The 16,413-nt window shown below is 45.1% G+C and overlaps 1 protein-coding gene across 1 annotated transcript; it reads left to right on the plus strand.

The window, feature by feature from the left end:
• The first annotated feature begins 2,500 nt into the window (after positions 1–2,500).
• Positions 2,501–15,550, plus strand: S100A13 (S100 calcium binding protein A13). Its single transcript, XM_083716209.1, has 3 exons — positions 2,501–2,663; positions 9,577–9,828; positions 15,247–15,550. Exons 2-3 carry the CDS (start codon positions 9,676–9,678, stop codon positions 15,382–15,384), a joined length of 291 nt encoding a protein of 96 aa, XP_083572335.1. The 5' UTR covers positions 2,501–2,663; positions 9,577–9,675; the 3' UTR covers positions 15,385–15,550.
• The last annotated feature ends 863 nt before the right edge of the window (positions 15,551–16,413 follow it).

The raw sequence follows: 16,413 nt of genomic DNA on the forward strand, positions 1-16,413 counted from the left end.
CTTCTATATAGTGAGAAGGTGGGGAGGGGTATTACTCAGAAGGGTGGTGTATGTAATATGTAATACTCAAGAAAACACATTTGTTGAAAAGTGAGCCTTTTCTGGAATGACAATGTAAATGTTTGTATTATCTCATGGCGCTATAGCCTTTTTTGTTATATTATTCCTCCCCTCCCACATGCCATTTTCTTTCCCCCACTTTCTGCTTCATTTGTTTTCTTTTCATTCATTCATTCATTCATTCGATTCATTTATTGAATTTATATTCCGCCCTGAACCCAGAGGTCTCAGGGCAGCTCACAGAACAAAACCAGAACTCAAAACCACAAAATATATAATCAAAATAAAAACAATAACCCAATAACACCCTCTCCCCAAAACCCCCCTACATTTTAAAAGGGCATATGGTGTCAATCAAATCAACCAAAGGCCTGGTTGAAAAGGAACATTCCACAGACGGGAAGCTACTGCAGAGAAGCCTGTTCTCGTGTTGCCACGTTCTTGTGCAGTTTTCTTCTTAGGAAACAAGGCTGTTTGATATATAAAACAGTTTGGAATTGTGATAATATAGCAATTTAGCATCAATCAATTTATTGTTTAGAAAAGGGAGATCTGGAGGCAGTGAGGAAAGGATGAGTGTGTGGGGGTCGTCCCCCACCCCATCCTTGGGAAGGTTGGTAAATATTGTGGATCTCTAACGGGCTGGGCATTGAAGCCAGGCACTGGTACTTCTACAAAATAAAAATATTTTCCGCACCAAGCGTTCCATGATGCATAATTCCTTCTATCGCTGATGGTTAAGTCATGAAAATGGCAGGATGCTTCTGCAAGAGGGAGATATCGACTGGCTTGGGGAATCCTGAGGTTTACAGATGTTGAAATCTTTTTAGGGAGAAATGCTAAGGGGAGGGGAACAAACAAACAAACAATAAACCCTCCAGCAAAACAAGAATTGAGCATGCTCAGTGGCCACAAAATGCCAGCTGATTGTTGGTGGGGATCGATGTATCATTCATGTGGTCAACTTTAATCCATTGGTAACTGTTGAATGAGACGCAGGTGGCGCTGTGGGTTAAACCACAGAGCCCAGGACATGCCGATCAGAAGGTTGGTGGTTCAAATCCCCGCGATGGGGTGAGCTCCCGTTGCTTGGTCCGTGCTCCTGCCCACCTAGCAGTTCAAAAGCACAAGTGCAAGTAGATAAATAGGTACCGCTCTGGCGGGAAGGTAAACTGCATTTCTGTGTGCTGCTCTGGTTTGCCAGAAGCGACTTAGTCATGCTGGCAACTAGACCTGGAAGCTGTACGCCGGCTCCCTCGGCCCATGAAGCAAGATGAGTGCTGCAATCCCAGAATTGGCCATGACTGGACCTAATGGTCAAGGGTCCCTTTACCTTTAACTGTTGAATGTTGAAGAGAAAGAGGCGATGTTCCACATACATTCATTCGGAGTGCAGATCTGTGATCTGGAGAGATCTGAATGATTAAACAGAACCCCTATAATCAGATGCTGTGATTTCCTGGTCCTCAGTGGAAAACTGGCACACCTGGGGTCAGGAAGGAACCTGCATCTATCCAGCGATTATTAGACTACAACTCCCATAAATGCTAAACTTCCTGTCTGAGTCTGTCTGAGCCTGACTTAAATTCAAAATCTTGCAAGATCGTCCTGACTGAATCTGACTTAAATCCAAGCCTTGCTAGATCAAACTGTTTGATCCTGAATTAAATTCAAAATCTTGCTATATCATCCTGTCTCAGACCCTCCAAGTGCCCCTATTTTCCAGGGACGTCCCCAGTTTAGAGAAGCTGTCCCGGTTTCTGATATGATCCTGGAAGATCCTGCTTTTCCTTAGGACATCCTTCTTTTCATCGGAGAAACGTTGGAGGGTATGCTTGCCCAAACCCGACTTAAATCCAAGCCTTGCTAGATCTTCCTGTCTGAGCCTGACTTAAATTCAAAACCTCGCTAGGTCACCCTGTCCGAGCCTGGCATCAAGTCCAAACCTTGCTAGGGAATCCTGTTTACTTTTCCTGGCCAAAATCAAAATCAAACTACCCCTCCCCCCAAAAAATGTCCCAGCGTGAGCGACGGCCAGTCGTGTTTTTCTGCAAACGGTGGCTGAGCGAGTGAGTCAGCTCATGAAATACATTTTCCTGGAGGGCTTCCACCGCCTTCCCTGCTAACTCATCCCGAGGCCCCGGCAGAGAGTCTGTAACACAAACCCTTGTGTGTCTTCTGAAGCCTGTACCCCCCCCCCACACACAAGGTGTTGTTGTTGGGGGCTCTTCCCCCCTCCCTCCCAGCCCTTCCTTGGTTGCATGCCAAATCTTGCAAAAGGAAAGTTTGTTTGTGGATGGCTGGGCAGGGCTGAGGCTGGCTGCTAAGCTTTGTGGGTTGTTGTTGACAAGCCAGGAAGGCAATGCCCTGTGTCAGTAGCAGTGCGGGCTGCAGCCTGGGGGGGGGGGGGGGACGTCCGGGCGTGGGCGGTGTCTGTGGAAAGAGAAACCGTACACCAGTAAAGTCGTTTAGCTTAATGGAGCACTGATCCTTTGAACAACCCCCCCTTCCTTGTTTCCCCTGATTCTGGCTGCCCACAGCTGTATAAAAAGCACCGCCCTGTTCCCCCACTGACATTATCCTTGCAAGCGTCCGTCTTCAGGGTAAGTGGCAATCCTTGGGAAGGGGCACGGTGCCAGGTGGTGACAGAGGCTGGGCCCCCTTTCTTGGTCATGGGGTGTGCATGTGTGTGTGGGAGAGAGAGGGAGAGATATGGGGCAGAGCAGTTATGGGAGTGCAAAGTCTGCTGACTAACGAAAAGAATTTTGGGAGGCGATGAATCACTTGAAAACACCCATCCAAGCCACCATTTCATTCATGGATTACATGCATGCATTGAGGTGTGTTAGAAAAATCAGCAGTAGAGGAGGGTCGTCTGTTTGAGGTACAGTGGTACCTCGGGTTACAGACACTTCAGGTTACAGATGCTTCAGGTTACAGACTCCGCTAACCCAGAAATAGTACCTCGGGTTAAGAAATTTGCTTCAGGATGAGAACAGAAATTGCATGGCAGCAGCGGGAGGCCCCATTAGCTAAAATGGTACCTCAGGTTTAAGAACAGTTTCAGGTTAAGAACGGACCTCCAGAATGAATTAAGTTCTTAACCCGAGGTACCACTGTACTGGTGAGATTCTGAGATAAGCTCAGAGGTTTAAGAAGTTCTCCTCCCCTCAAAAAAAGATATTGTAGAATGGGAAAAGTCTCAGAAAAGGACAACCACAATTGATCAAGGGGGTTGGAGTGAGTCCCCACCCCATGAGGAAAGATTTTTAGAAGACATCTGAAGGCAGCCCTGTTTAGGGAAGCTTTTAATGTTTGATGCATTACGGTATTTTAATATTTTGTTGGAAGCAGCCCAGAGTGGCTGGGGAAGTCCAGCCAGATGGGTGGGGTATAAATAAATTATTATTATTATTATTATTATTACAGCCTCTGGGACTTTTTAGCTTGGAGAAATGATGAGTAAGAGGTGGCGCGAGAGAGGTTTATATAATGATGCACAAGGACAGAGAAAAAGCGTTTCCCCATCTCTCATAACACCTGAGTTTGAAGTGAGTTGAATGTGGGGAGGGTCAGAGCGGATAAAAGGAAGGGCTTTTTCATGCAGTGCAGAGTTAAACTGTGGAACTCCCCGCAGGAGGCAGTGACCGATGGCGACCGACTTGGGTGGCTTCAAGAAAAAGGATTAGAGAAATTTTCATGGGGGAGGAAGAGATGGCTATCGATGGCTTTTAGCCACGATGGCTCGGCTCTGCCTCCACAGGCAGCAGTGCTTCTGAACGCCAGTTACTGGAAGCTGCAGCAGGGGCGAGGACCACTGTGAGAACAGGGTTCTGGATTATATGGGCCAGTGGTCTGATCCCATAGGACTCCTCCTCTGCTCTTACGTTTAAGAAACAAGTGAGCAATGCGATCCTAATGAGAGCCAGTGTAGTGGTTAAGAGCGGTAGTCTCGTAATCTGGGGAACCGGGTTCGATTCCCTGCTCCTCCACATGCAGCTGCTGGGTGACCTTGGGCCAGTCACACTTCTCTTCCAGAGCGGTACCTATTTATCTACTTGCACTTTGACGTGCTTTGGAACAGCTAGGTTGGTAGGAGCAGGGACCGAGCAATGGGAGCTCACCCCGTCACTGGGATTTGAACCGCCGACCTTCTGATCAGCAAGCCCAAGAGGCTCAGTGGTTTAACACACAACGTCACCCACGTCCCATGAACCACCCTACTGCTCACTAAACCCTGTTGCACCTTTTGCTTCTGACACATCCTTCTCCCAGCCTTCTCCTTCTGACCACCCACCAGCAGTCCCCTGGCTCCAAGCCATCTTCCCTTGGGGGTTCTCCATCTTTTGCCTTCCACCTCTCCTCTGCATCCAGCTAGTCTCTAACAGCTGGGAAAGAACCCTGCCTGAAACCCCAGAAGGCAGTTGCCGGTCAGTGTTGGAAATACTGTGCCAGACGAACCAATGGGAAAGCCAGTGTGGTGTAGTGGTTAAGAGCGGTAGTCTCGTAATCTGGTGAACTGGGTTCGCCTCTCCGCTCCTCCACATGCAGCTGCTGGGTGACCTTGGGCCAGTCACACTTCTCTGAAGTCTCTCAGCCCCACTCACCTCACAGAGTGTTTGTTGTGGGGGAGGAAGGGAAAGGAGAATATTAGCCACTTTGAGACTCCTTAAAGGGAGTGAAAGGCGGGATATCAAATCCAAACTCTTCTTCTTCTAAGCACTTTGACTTGAGAGCCAGTGAACTTTGGGAGATACATACACTAAGTAAATATGTTAATGACTGCACTGTCTGTCTCTGTCCATTCAGCTATCTACCTACATGTATCTATTCTCTTGTTATAACACTGTATTATATGAAGGGCACTTCCAGACAGATGCTGTTTTCCAATGAGATCCAATCATGTGCTGGCGAATCTGGGTTGGGCAATTAAAATTGATTGGGAAGTCCTGCATAAACCCACTTTCCCCCACCCCACCCTGGACTTGTTGCAGGAAGGAAAGTGATGGGGAAATCCACCAGAGAGAGCGCGTTGGGTTGCAGTTGATTGACACAACGTCGTCTAACGAATCAGAACGAAATGCTCAATAAATAGCATTGGGCATCTAACCTCCCGGCAAACTTTGTGCAAACAAATCAGGATGAGTGCTGGATAAACCAGTCACGTGGAAGTGACATGACACACCAGAATCCAAAATAGACCACAAGATGTGCTTCGTAGCCACTAGCTTAGATAGAATCACAGACGTGTGTCTGTAAGGGCATACCCACATTTCCTGTTGTCCCGCTGCTTCCTGCCCAGGGAAAACTGCTCTTTAATGCTCAATCAGAACAAACGGCTGTTATAAGAATTGGGGTTGGCTTTTGAAGTCCACCTCCCTATCGAGGGAGTCAAGATCCCTTGAGGTCTGCTGTTGGTCAGAGATACAACAGAGGTGACCATTCGGGTTTCCCCTGGATTGCCATTTGTTCTGATCTGGCTCTAAAGAGTGGGTTTTTCCTTGGAAAGGAGCAGGGCAAGGGGAAAACAGCTTGGACTTGTGCTTTATTGAGCATGACAGAAGCAGAAGTGTGGATGAGCCCTATATCTATCTATTGAACTCTCTCTCTCTCTCTCTCTCTCTCATCTGTCATCTATCTATATCTATCATCTATCTATCTATCATCTATCTATCATCTATCTATCTATCTATCTATCTATCTATCTATCTATCATCTATCTATCTATCTATCTATCATCTATCTATATCTATCATCTATCTATCATCTATCTATCATCTATCTATCTATCTATCTATCTATCTATCTATCTATCATCTATCTATCTATCTATCTATCTATCATCTATCTATCATCTATCATCTATCTATCTATCTATCTCTATCTATCATCTATCTATCTATATCTATATATATCTATCATCTATCTATATCTATCTATCTATCTATCTATCTATCTATCTATCTATCTATCTATCTCTATCTATCATCTATCTATCCATCTATCTATTATCTATCTATCTATCTATCTATCTATCTATCTATCTATCTATCATCTATCATCTATCTATCTCTCTATCGTTGTGGCACACAAGTTTAAAACATTGCCAGCAAAACAGAGCCTCCAAATTCAGGGTCAGTGTATCCTGAAAACCAGGAGCTAAAGACAAATTGCAAAAAACAACAACGTGGAACGTTGCCTCCATGCCTTGCTTGTGGGTTTCTGGGAGATTCCTGGGTCTCTCGCTGAGGAGGGCTTTTCTTACATTTTAAAGGGTGTTGTTAATTCTCAGTCCAGCCAGCTAACCAGCGTAAGGACCAGCCAGATTGGACAGTGGTCACCTATTTTGGATCTAATTGCCTTTTAAGACAATTAGCTGGTGTGGTATGGGGAGCCAGAATGCAGGGCTGTGGGACGGAGGGGAAAGTGTCTTCCCTGACCCCAAAGTCGCGTTTAGAAGTGCTTTAGTTTCTGCGGGAGGAAAGTGATGCAATCCTATCCATGCTTTCGCCCTGAATTCAACAGGACTGGTTTGCAAGAGGGCATCCATAGGATCCGGCCCACACATCCGTGCAACTGGATTCACCTCCTCACATTTACCCAAAAGTAAGCCTCATTGAGTTAGAGGTGGCTTATTTCCAAGTCAGCGTGCAGCGCAATGCAATTGAGTAATCTATGGATGGAAAGATACAACTGACGTGCGCATTGTTATGTCTTACTGTTAATTCTGTTCAGTGGTGTTTTTAGTTCCTAATTTCCACAGAGGGAGGCGAGATTCTTGCCCTCTTAACAACCAGTTCCCTTCTCCTTGGGACTTGACCACTTTCTAATATTTTGGGGATACAATGTCCTGCAGAAATGTACTAGGATCAAACCACAGTCAGAGTTGGTTGGGAGAGATGTGATTCAGCTCACATTTAAAGAGGAATCCTAGTTTCCACATCCCAAAATGATTCACAAATGGAAACACAGCCATTTTATGAAATCTGCACTTCTCTGAATTTTGCAATCCAGTTTCTTTCGTGGAGTAACATGCGTAACGATGCACAGACTGGCGTTAAAGAAATGGATCTCTTAGTGAAACTAACCCGCCACAAATGCATTCTACTGGGGAACGTTGCAAATAGGTGCATAAGAAGATTGCGAACATCGGGAGAAGTTTGAGCGAATATGCTGATAGGTTTTCACGAGAAGAAAAGAAAGGTCAAGGGCTTGTGAGAGTTGCTTGATGCAGATATGCTGAAGGAGGATGGGAGAACGCCAGAAAGGCCAGTTCTAGTGCTTTATTACAGGAAAGTGTAAGCTTACAACACACCTATAATAGCCTCACTGCTATTATGTTAAGCATTACTTATGCACAAAGCAAACTACGTAAACAGGCACCAATAATCCAGTTAACTCACCCCTGGCTTAGAGGCCCCCTTCCATCTCTCAGATAAGGTAGTACTTTATCCCTCATCCATCTCTCAGATAAGGTAGAAGCTTTCATCCCTCTCTCAGATAAGGTAGTAGCTTATCTCTCATCCATCTCTCAAATAAGGCAGTAGCTGGCAGCAATCAGTGTGAGAGGTCTCGTTTCTCCCAGCTTGCTAAGCACCCCAAGCAAGCCAACTGATACTGTATTTTTTGCTCTATAGGACTCACCTTTTCTCTCCTAAAAAGTAAGGGGAAATGTGTGTGCATCTTATGGAGCGAATGCAGGCTGCGCAGCTATCACAGAAGCCAGAACAGCAAGAGGGATCGCTGCTTTCACTTGCTGTTCTGGCCTCTGAGATTCAGAATATTTTTTTTCTTGTTTTCCTCCTCCAAAAACTAGATGCGTCTTTTGGTCTGGTGCGTCTTATAGAGCGAAAAATACAGTATATGCCCAAGCACGTGAATAAGCCGATTTGATCTTGTTCTTTTTAAAAAATAAATTTATTAACAATTTCAACATAACAATATATCAAAACATATCATATTCATTATTTTCCCTCTTTTTCCCATTCCCCATCAAACCCTCCCCCCAAGACTTACCTCAGTCTCTGATTTCTCTGCATATTATAAAATTATTAAAATCCTTATATTATCTATCTACCATGTTATCAATCACTAAATTTGTGTGTGTTTATTCAAAACCCGCCAAGGAGTCCAATTCATTTGGTTGTCTTTTTAAATACTTCCCAGAGTCGGTCACGACTGGACCTAATGGTCAGGGGTCCCTTTACCTTTACTAGCCAATTCTGCATAGTTCATCGGTTTCTCTTGCCACTGTTCCTTTGTCGAGGTTTCCTCATTCTTCCATCCTTGTGCTCTTGCCGCTGTTGTAGCACACACAAATAAATTCTTTGTTTTCCTTGGCAGGTCTTGTCCTACAACCCCTAACAAAAATGCTTCTGGTTCTTTTTACAAATGTTATTTTAAACATTTTCTTCAATTCGTTATATATCATTTCCCAAAAATTTTTAACCCACCACATTCCCACCACATACGACGTGATCTTGTTCTTGCAGCAAGTGACAATTGGTCCTGGGTTTATCTTGGCTAGCAAGGTGGCGTTTACAGGCCTTCTGGAATGTTTTCTCCTTTGCCTCTAGGCAGTATCGCAAACTGGTAGCTCAACTGGTTAGAGCGTGGTGCTGATAACACCAAGGTTGCAGGTTCGATCCCTGCATGGGACAGCAGGATGTTTCCTGCATGGCAGAGGGTTGATGACATGGTTCTCAAGATCCTTCCCAACTCTACCGTTCTGTGATTCTATGAAAAGCTGAAAGACCGGCCCATGGCACATTCGTTTGGCAAAGCAACAAGTGACGTTGGTCTCTCTCGTTGTTGTCGATTGACGGCGACGTTTTAACTAGCCAGAGCTATGATTCCATTCATTTAAAATATTGCTATGGAAAGACCCTGACAGTTAAAAAAAAAAAAGACATAGCAATAAAAAAAAGCAGAACAACAGAAAAAAATTACTACTACTACTACTACTACTACTACTAATTTATTGTTTATACCCTGCCCATCTGGCTGGGCTTCCCTAGCCACTCTGGGGGGCTTCCAAAAAAATATTAAAATACTGCAATACATCAAACACTAAAAGCTTCCCTAAACAGGGCTGCCTTCTGATGTCTTCTAAAAGTCTGGTAGTTGTTGTTCTCTTTGACATCTGGTGGGAGGGCGTTCCACAGGGAGGGCGCCACTACCAAGAAGGCCCTCTGCCTGGTTCCCTGTAACTTGGCTTCTCGCAATGAGGGAACTGCCAGAAGGCCCTCAGTGCTGGACTTCAGTGTCCGGGTAGAACGATGGTGGTGGAGATGCTCCTTCAGATATACTGGACCAAGGCTGTTTAGGGTCAGCACCAACACTTTGAATTGTGCTCGGAAACGTACTGGGAGCCAATGTAGGTCTTTCAAGACCGGTGTTATATGGTCTCTTAGTTCTTCTTGTGTCCTTTGCTGCTTTGTTGACAACTTTCCTTCTGCTCTTCCCCTGTTGATTTCCTCCTGACTGCCTCACCTTGCCTCTCTCCCCTGTTCACAGAGCCCGTCTTACACAGCCCGTCGCTATAAAAACACTCTCCATCCGTTGAGCCACAGCCTCAGCGAGAAAGGAAGGAACTCACCACTCCTCGGTCCTGAGATGGCCAGCAGCGAATGCACAGAGCTGGAGGCAGCCATCGAGAAGATCGTCAACATCTTCTTCACACATGCGGGCCGTGAGGGCAAGAAGGGGACTCTGACGGCTGGGGAGTTCAAGGAACTTGTTCACGAGCAGCTCCCGAACCTTATGAAGGTAGGGTAGGGGGGACGACACAAATTATAGGGCGCAAGACCAGGAGGATGGGGGAGACTTTTATTTTAAAATCAGGATAAGCAGGGCTAGGCCGAAAGCATTTTGCTGAAGGACAAGTTGGAGACCCACTGCCTCTCAATGAATGTCCCAGATGCTCTGCAGGGAAAAGTTTTCTGCCTGAGAGCCACATTCCCTTCTGAGCAGCCTTCCAGGGCCTGGTGCAGTGTTGGGCAGGGACCAGAGGCAACAGTGAGTGGAGTAACGAGTGCGGATTTTACCTTTGCCGAGTAAACTGGTTCCCGCACACTCACTTGCACCTCCCTTCATGAATCCTCCATCCAAGCAAGCAGGAGGCATTATTAGAGTCAGGATGGTGTCCTGTGCAGGTCAGCAATAAATCACATGGCGTTAGGGAAACAAGATCTGCTCAGGAGGCCAGGCCTAGCGAGCACAGCAACTCGTGCCCCCTATGAGGCAGCTGAGGGGACTGAGATTGCCCACAGTTGCCTAAGTCTGCTTCTCCCCTACCAATCTGAGACTCAGTCGACGTGCCTGTCTTTGCTACTCCCTCTTCACACCCCTCCTGGTCCTGGGAGACCAGTAGGGAGGGAAGCTGGCCACAGCAGGAGGGGAGACTCCTTGGCTTCTTCATCCGCCTATCTCATCTCTGCCGCTTGCCCCCTCCCTCCTCTCCAGCCTCTGCTTCTGCCTCTGATTCTGAACTGCTCTCTGCCACAGCCTCTTCCTGCTCACTAGGGCAGTTCATAATTTTTTTTTTTAAAAAAAGTCTGCTCCAAAGGTCTTATCTTACCATCTTAGGGATTATACAGCTATATCTGAAATTTCATGCATATCAGTTAATATATTGACCCTCCTCCACGAAAATAGCTGTTTACTTAGCCGTTTTCCTATGTCGTGAAGGCTGAAATTTCAATTCAGTGGAGCAGGGTCAAGATATTAACTGATAAGCATGAAATTTCAGATATAGCTATATAATCCCTAGTGTAGTAAGATAAGACCTTTGGAGCAGAGATTTTTTTTAAAAAAAGTTTTTTATGAACCACCCTAAGAGGTTGGGACCTAAAAGGGACCCCTGACCATTAGGTCCAGTCGTGGCCGACTCTGGGGTTGCGGCGCTCATCTTGCTTTACTGGCCAAGGGAGCTGACGTACAGCTTCCGGGTCATGTGGCCAGCATGACTAAGCCACTTCTGGCGTACCAGAGCAGCGCACGGAAACACCGTTTACCTTCCCGCCAGAGCGGTACCTATTTATCTACTTGCACTTTGACGTGCTTTGGAACTGCTAGGTTGGCAGGAGCTGGGAACGAGTAACGGGAGCTCACCCCGTCGCGGGGATTCGAACCGCTGACCTTCTGATCGGCAAGTCCTAGGCTCTGTGGTTTAACCCACAGCGCCACCCATGTCCCATGAACCACCCTCCTGCTCACTAAACCCTGTTGCATCTTCTGCTTCCAACACATTCTTCTCCCAGTCTTTTCCTTCTGACCCCCCCACCACCAGTCCCCTGGCTCCAACCATCTTCCTTTGGGGGTTCTCCAGCTGCTGCCTCCCACCTCTCCTCTGCATCCAGCTAGTCTCCAACAGCTGAGAGAGAACCCTGCCTGAAACCCCAGAAGGCAGTTGCTGGTCAGTGTTGGAAATACTGTGCCAGACGAACCAATGGGAGAGCCAGTGTGGTGTAGTGGTTAAGAGCGGTAGTCTCGTAATCTGGTGAACCGGGTTCGCGTCTCTGCTCCTCCACATGCAGCTGCTGGGTGACCTTGGGCCAGTCACACTTCTCTGAAGTCTCTCAGCCCCACTCACCTTTTTTTTTTTTTAAAAAAAATAATCTTTATTACTTTTCAAACTTACAAGAAAAGAAAAAAGAAAAGAAAAGGCAGGAGAAAAAGACGAAATAGAGCAGACAAGAAAAAAGAACAAAAGAAAAAACAATACAAAAAACAATACAAAACACAACCTTAACACTAAACTGAACAAAACAAAACAACAACAATTTAAAAACATATAGCATGCCATTTCATTACTCTATCTTTCATTCCCTTATTTCATCGACCTCCTCTCACCTCCCTTTTTGTATTCCACTTCTGTTACTTGTTTCAGCCTTTCCACCTTTCCATCTTTCTCTATTTTTATCATTATGAATATCTTAACATATTTTTAACCTTATTTTCCATTAATACTAAAGTACTTATTTATACTTAACTCCTTGTAACATTTCTGCTAAAGCCATAAAGTTTCAGTCCAACGATTTTCAAACACTCATTAATTTTACAATATTTCTATATACAAACTTTAAACTTCCCCAATCTTCTACCACAATCTCTTCTCCCTGGTCTCGGATTTCCGTCCATTCCATATAGTTCATCATAGAATCATAGAGTTGGAAGAGACCACAAGGGCCATCGAGTCCAACCCCTTGCCAAGACCTGGAGATCTTCTGTCCGAGGCTCTTAAATCTTTTCCAAGTCCCTTCTGCAATTCTTCTTCATATTCTTTGATGTTGAAAATGCTGAAGAGCAAGTCTCGGGGGGGGGGGACGGACCCAACCATGCCCCCATTCCCTCTCGATGGGCCAGTCAACTCTCCACAGCTAGAACCAAGGTCCATACAATATCTCAAATCATGTTTCAAGGCTCCTCCAGATCCAAAGGCCCCCACAACTCCAATCACCTCCTGACCCAGATTCAGGACCCAAAGGTCAGTAAATCCCTGCATCAGCCTCCCTCACCTCACAGAGTGTTTGTTGTGGGGGAGGAAGGGAAAGGAGAATGTTAGCTGCTTTGAGACTCCTTAAAGGGAGTGAAAGGCGGGATATCAAATCCAAACTCTTCTTCTTCTTCAATGGTCTGATTCTGGCAAGAGTGGAGGGATTCACTCCTGTGCTACATTCCAGTAGGTTAGGTGAAGGATTGCAAAAGTTTTGAGGAGCTGGCACTGCAGCAGTCTCAATGTCTAAGGACAGGGGAGGTACTATATTTGATTCCTGTCGCAATTTGAGGAGAACCTAAGTCGTCCTTTCGGAATCAATAACTTAAATGCAGCCTGCCTTCAAAATTCACCCTTCTCTGCATCTTGCAATGCATTTTCTAGCACAGCCCTTTACACCAAGATGTGTATGAATGCGTCTCTTAGTGAAAATAAGATAGAAAAATGCATTGTATTCAGGAAAATTGCTTTGCAAAGATGTTTGTGTTTGTGTATGTGTGTTAGCTAAAATTGCATAGAAAAATGTGTGCTCTGCAAAAATGTATTAGGCAACGTTGCGTACACGCATGTGTCCATTGGGAGAAACGTGCGTTAAAACGCTGGTGGATTTTCATGAGGCCTTGATTCGTGTCCCTTTTAAAAGCGAGCCTATTTGAGAGCAGCCACTGTGCTCAGAGTAGACCCACTGGAAATAATGGACCTATGTTAGTCCAGTACATTAAAGTCAACGGGGATCTTTTCTGAGTGGGACGAAGATTGGGAGCAACCCCACTGAGCCTAAGTTAGTCACATCCATTAATTTCAGTAGGTCTACTCTGAGTAATGACTAATGCTTGGCTCCACTTGTAGTAGCCATTCAAAGAACTGTGATACCGCTTTAACAGTCATGGCTGCCTCCATCGAATCCTGGGAACAGCTGTTTGTTAAGGGTGATGTTAGGAGATCCCACCCTGAGCTATGACCCCCAGCACCCTTAAACTGTGGTTCCCAAGATTCTTTGGAGGAAACCGCCATGACTTTTAAAAGTGGTATAAATGTGATTTCAATTGATGGTATGGATATGACCCCTGCTCCCTTGGATTTTCTACATTAAGCCATGGGGTGATAGTCCCATGTGTACACTATACATTTAAGGCACCCCCACAAAATAAAAAAAGGATCCTAGGAGCTGTAGTTTGTTAAGGCTATTGAGAGATTTTAGGATACCTTAAGATAGCTATAATTCCCAAAAATCATACACATACCAACACACTAGACTTCCTGTCTTTCCCGTTGTATATTTCTTTTTTACAAATGAATGTACTTTTATTATTGTATATTTCTTTATATACTATCTAATAAATTCTTATATCAATATGTGCTCTTAATCTTATTTCTCAACTCAGTCTCACTCCAACATCAATCAATTTTTGTTTTCCCCCCTTTGTTCTTTTTTTGGGTTTCATTTTCTTTTTAGGTATATAAAATTTGTATATAATTTTTGTATACATGTTGGAAATTATATTATAGTAATGTAATATGACAATGTTTACCGACGTAATATAAGAATGTTAATAAATAAATAAAATGGGGGGGGGGGGAAGATAGCTACAATTCCCAGTGCCTCTAACGAAAGGTTGTATACTTCCCAGGATTATATAAGGGGGGGAAAGCCACGACTGCTAAAGTGGTATAAAAATGCTATAGATATATGGGATTCTTATTCCTACTCAGAGTAAACCCATTGAAATTAATTAACACGACTAACCTAGTCTACTCTGCCAAGAAAGAGCAATACCATGCATGTAGAAAACTAGTTCTTCAGGGAATAAATTTCAGCTAGATCACCTTCTACCTGACCTGCTAGATTTCTGTGTGCAAGGAATCCCTTTGCTCTCTCACTCTGTGTGCGTGTAGCTTTCAGACCACCCCCTCACTTGCTGCTTGTGGGAAGTTGGACCAGACTCCATGTCATCCATGGGGTGATGCAAACATGAGACACCTGCTGCTGCGATGACCAGATCTTGCAGGAGCAAATTCCTGAAGTTAATTATGCATAGTTATGGAGATGTGTTTCCTTTTGTTGGTTCTGAACCGAGGGCTGCCAATCAATTTTCTTGGATGACTCTGAGCTCTAGGAGTACGATGAGAGAGAGAGAGAGAATTCTCCTCAGACTGTCTTCTCCATACCTTACATATTTTTTACAAGCGGGTTCCTGTGACAAAACGTCACAGTGTCTTTGCTGCCCCAGCTACCCATGACGTTTCCTTTTTTTAAAATAATAATAATGCATTTTTATTAATTTTAACATACAAATTATAAAATGTACCACACAAATTATTACAAATACACTTTTTTTGGACTTCCATCAGCACCTCCGATGATCTTCTGTCTTAACCTCTTTTTATGCATTACTTAATTTTATATTGTCTTTACCTCCCTTAACTTATCATCTCCCCTTTTCCATTTTTACAATATTTCCAACAATACTCCTCACAGAACTTCTTGCAAACCTGCAAACGTCGTCTGATCATCTCAAATACTTTTCATATAGTTCGTAAATTTACTCCAGTCTTCGGTAAAATTCTGGTCCCGCCGGTTTTCGGATCCTTCCTATTAATTTGTCTAATTCCTTTTAATTTGTCTAATTAACAAATTAACAAATTAGACATATCCCTGACTTTTCCTTTCCTTTCCTCCTCTTCCGAAGGACGTCGGCGACCTCGACGAGAAGATGAGGAGCCTGGATGTCAACAACGATGAGGAGCTGAAATTCGGAGAGTACTGGAGGCTGATTGGGGAGCTGGCCAAGGATATCAAGAGGGAGAAAGCGGGGAGAAAGAAGTGAAAGTCGTGGCACGGGTGGGTGGCCGTGGCTCGTGCGAGAGAGAGAGTTGGGTGGGTGGGACCAAGACACCTTGATTCTGAGTGCTTGCAGGAGGAGGAAGATAACAGGAAATATCAATCCGTCAGTCAACAGGCTGCAGCAATTCAAATAAAAGCATTTGCTCTGAGATACAGTTGTTTGTTGCTTGCTTGGTGGCAAAGTAGTAGTAGTAGTAGTAGTAGTAGTAGTAATAATAATTTATTATTTATACCCCACCCATCTGGCTGGGCTTCCCCAGCCACTCTGGGCGGCTTCCAACAAAATATTAAAATACAGTAATGCATCAAACATTAAAAGCTTCCCTAAACAGGGCTGCCTTCAGATGTCTTCTCAAAGTCTGGTAGTTGTTTTTCTCTTTGACATCTGACGGGAGGGCGTTCCATAGGGTGGGTGCCACTACCAAGAAGGCCCTCTGCCCCCTGTAACTTGGCTTCGCACAGTGAGGGAACCACCAGAAGGCCCTTGGTGCTGGACCTCAGTGTCCGGGTTGAACGATGGGGATGGAGACGCTCCTTCAGATATACTAGACCGAGGCCATTTAGGGCTTTAAAGGTCATCACCAACACAAGCAAGGAAGAGGGAGCATGATTGAGGTGTATAAAATCATACATGGCGTGGAGAAAGTGGACAGAGATAAGTTTATCTCCCTCTCTTATAGCACTAGAATTTGTGGACATCCAATGAAGCTGGTGGCGCTGGGGTGGCGCTGTGGGTTAAACCACAGAGCCTAGGACTTGCCGATCAGAAGGTCGGCGGTTCGAATCCCTGCGACGGGGTGAGCTCCCGTTGCTCAGTCCCTGCTCCTAACAATCTAGCAGTCTGAAAGCACCTCAAAGTGCAAGTAGATAAATAGGTACCACTCCGGTGGGAAGGTAAACGGCGTTTCCGTGCACTGCTCTGGTTTGCCAGAAGCGGCTTAGTCATGCTGGCCACATGACCCAGAAGCTGTATGCCGGCTCCCTCGGCCAATAAAGCGAGATGAGCGCCGCA

The sequence above is a fragment of the Podarcis gaigeae genome (assembly GCF_964106915.1).
Source record: "Podarcis gaigeae genome assembly, chromosome: 16".
Taxonomy (NCBI): domain Eukaryota; kingdom Metazoa; phylum Chordata; class Lepidosauria; order Squamata; family Lacertidae; genus Podarcis; species Podarcis gaigeae.

What these genes read in the sequence shown, in the direction of transcription:
- S100A13 (XM_083716209.1), top strand. Translation starts at nt 9,676, where the DNA reads ATGGCCAGCAGCGAATGCACAGAGCTGGAGGCAGCCATCGAGAAGATC. An exon ending in AGCTCCCGAACCTTATGAAG is followed by an intron (nt 9,829 to 15,246) that starts GTAGGGTAGGGG and finishes CCTCTTCCGAAG; the next exon opens with GACGTCGGCGACCTCGACGA.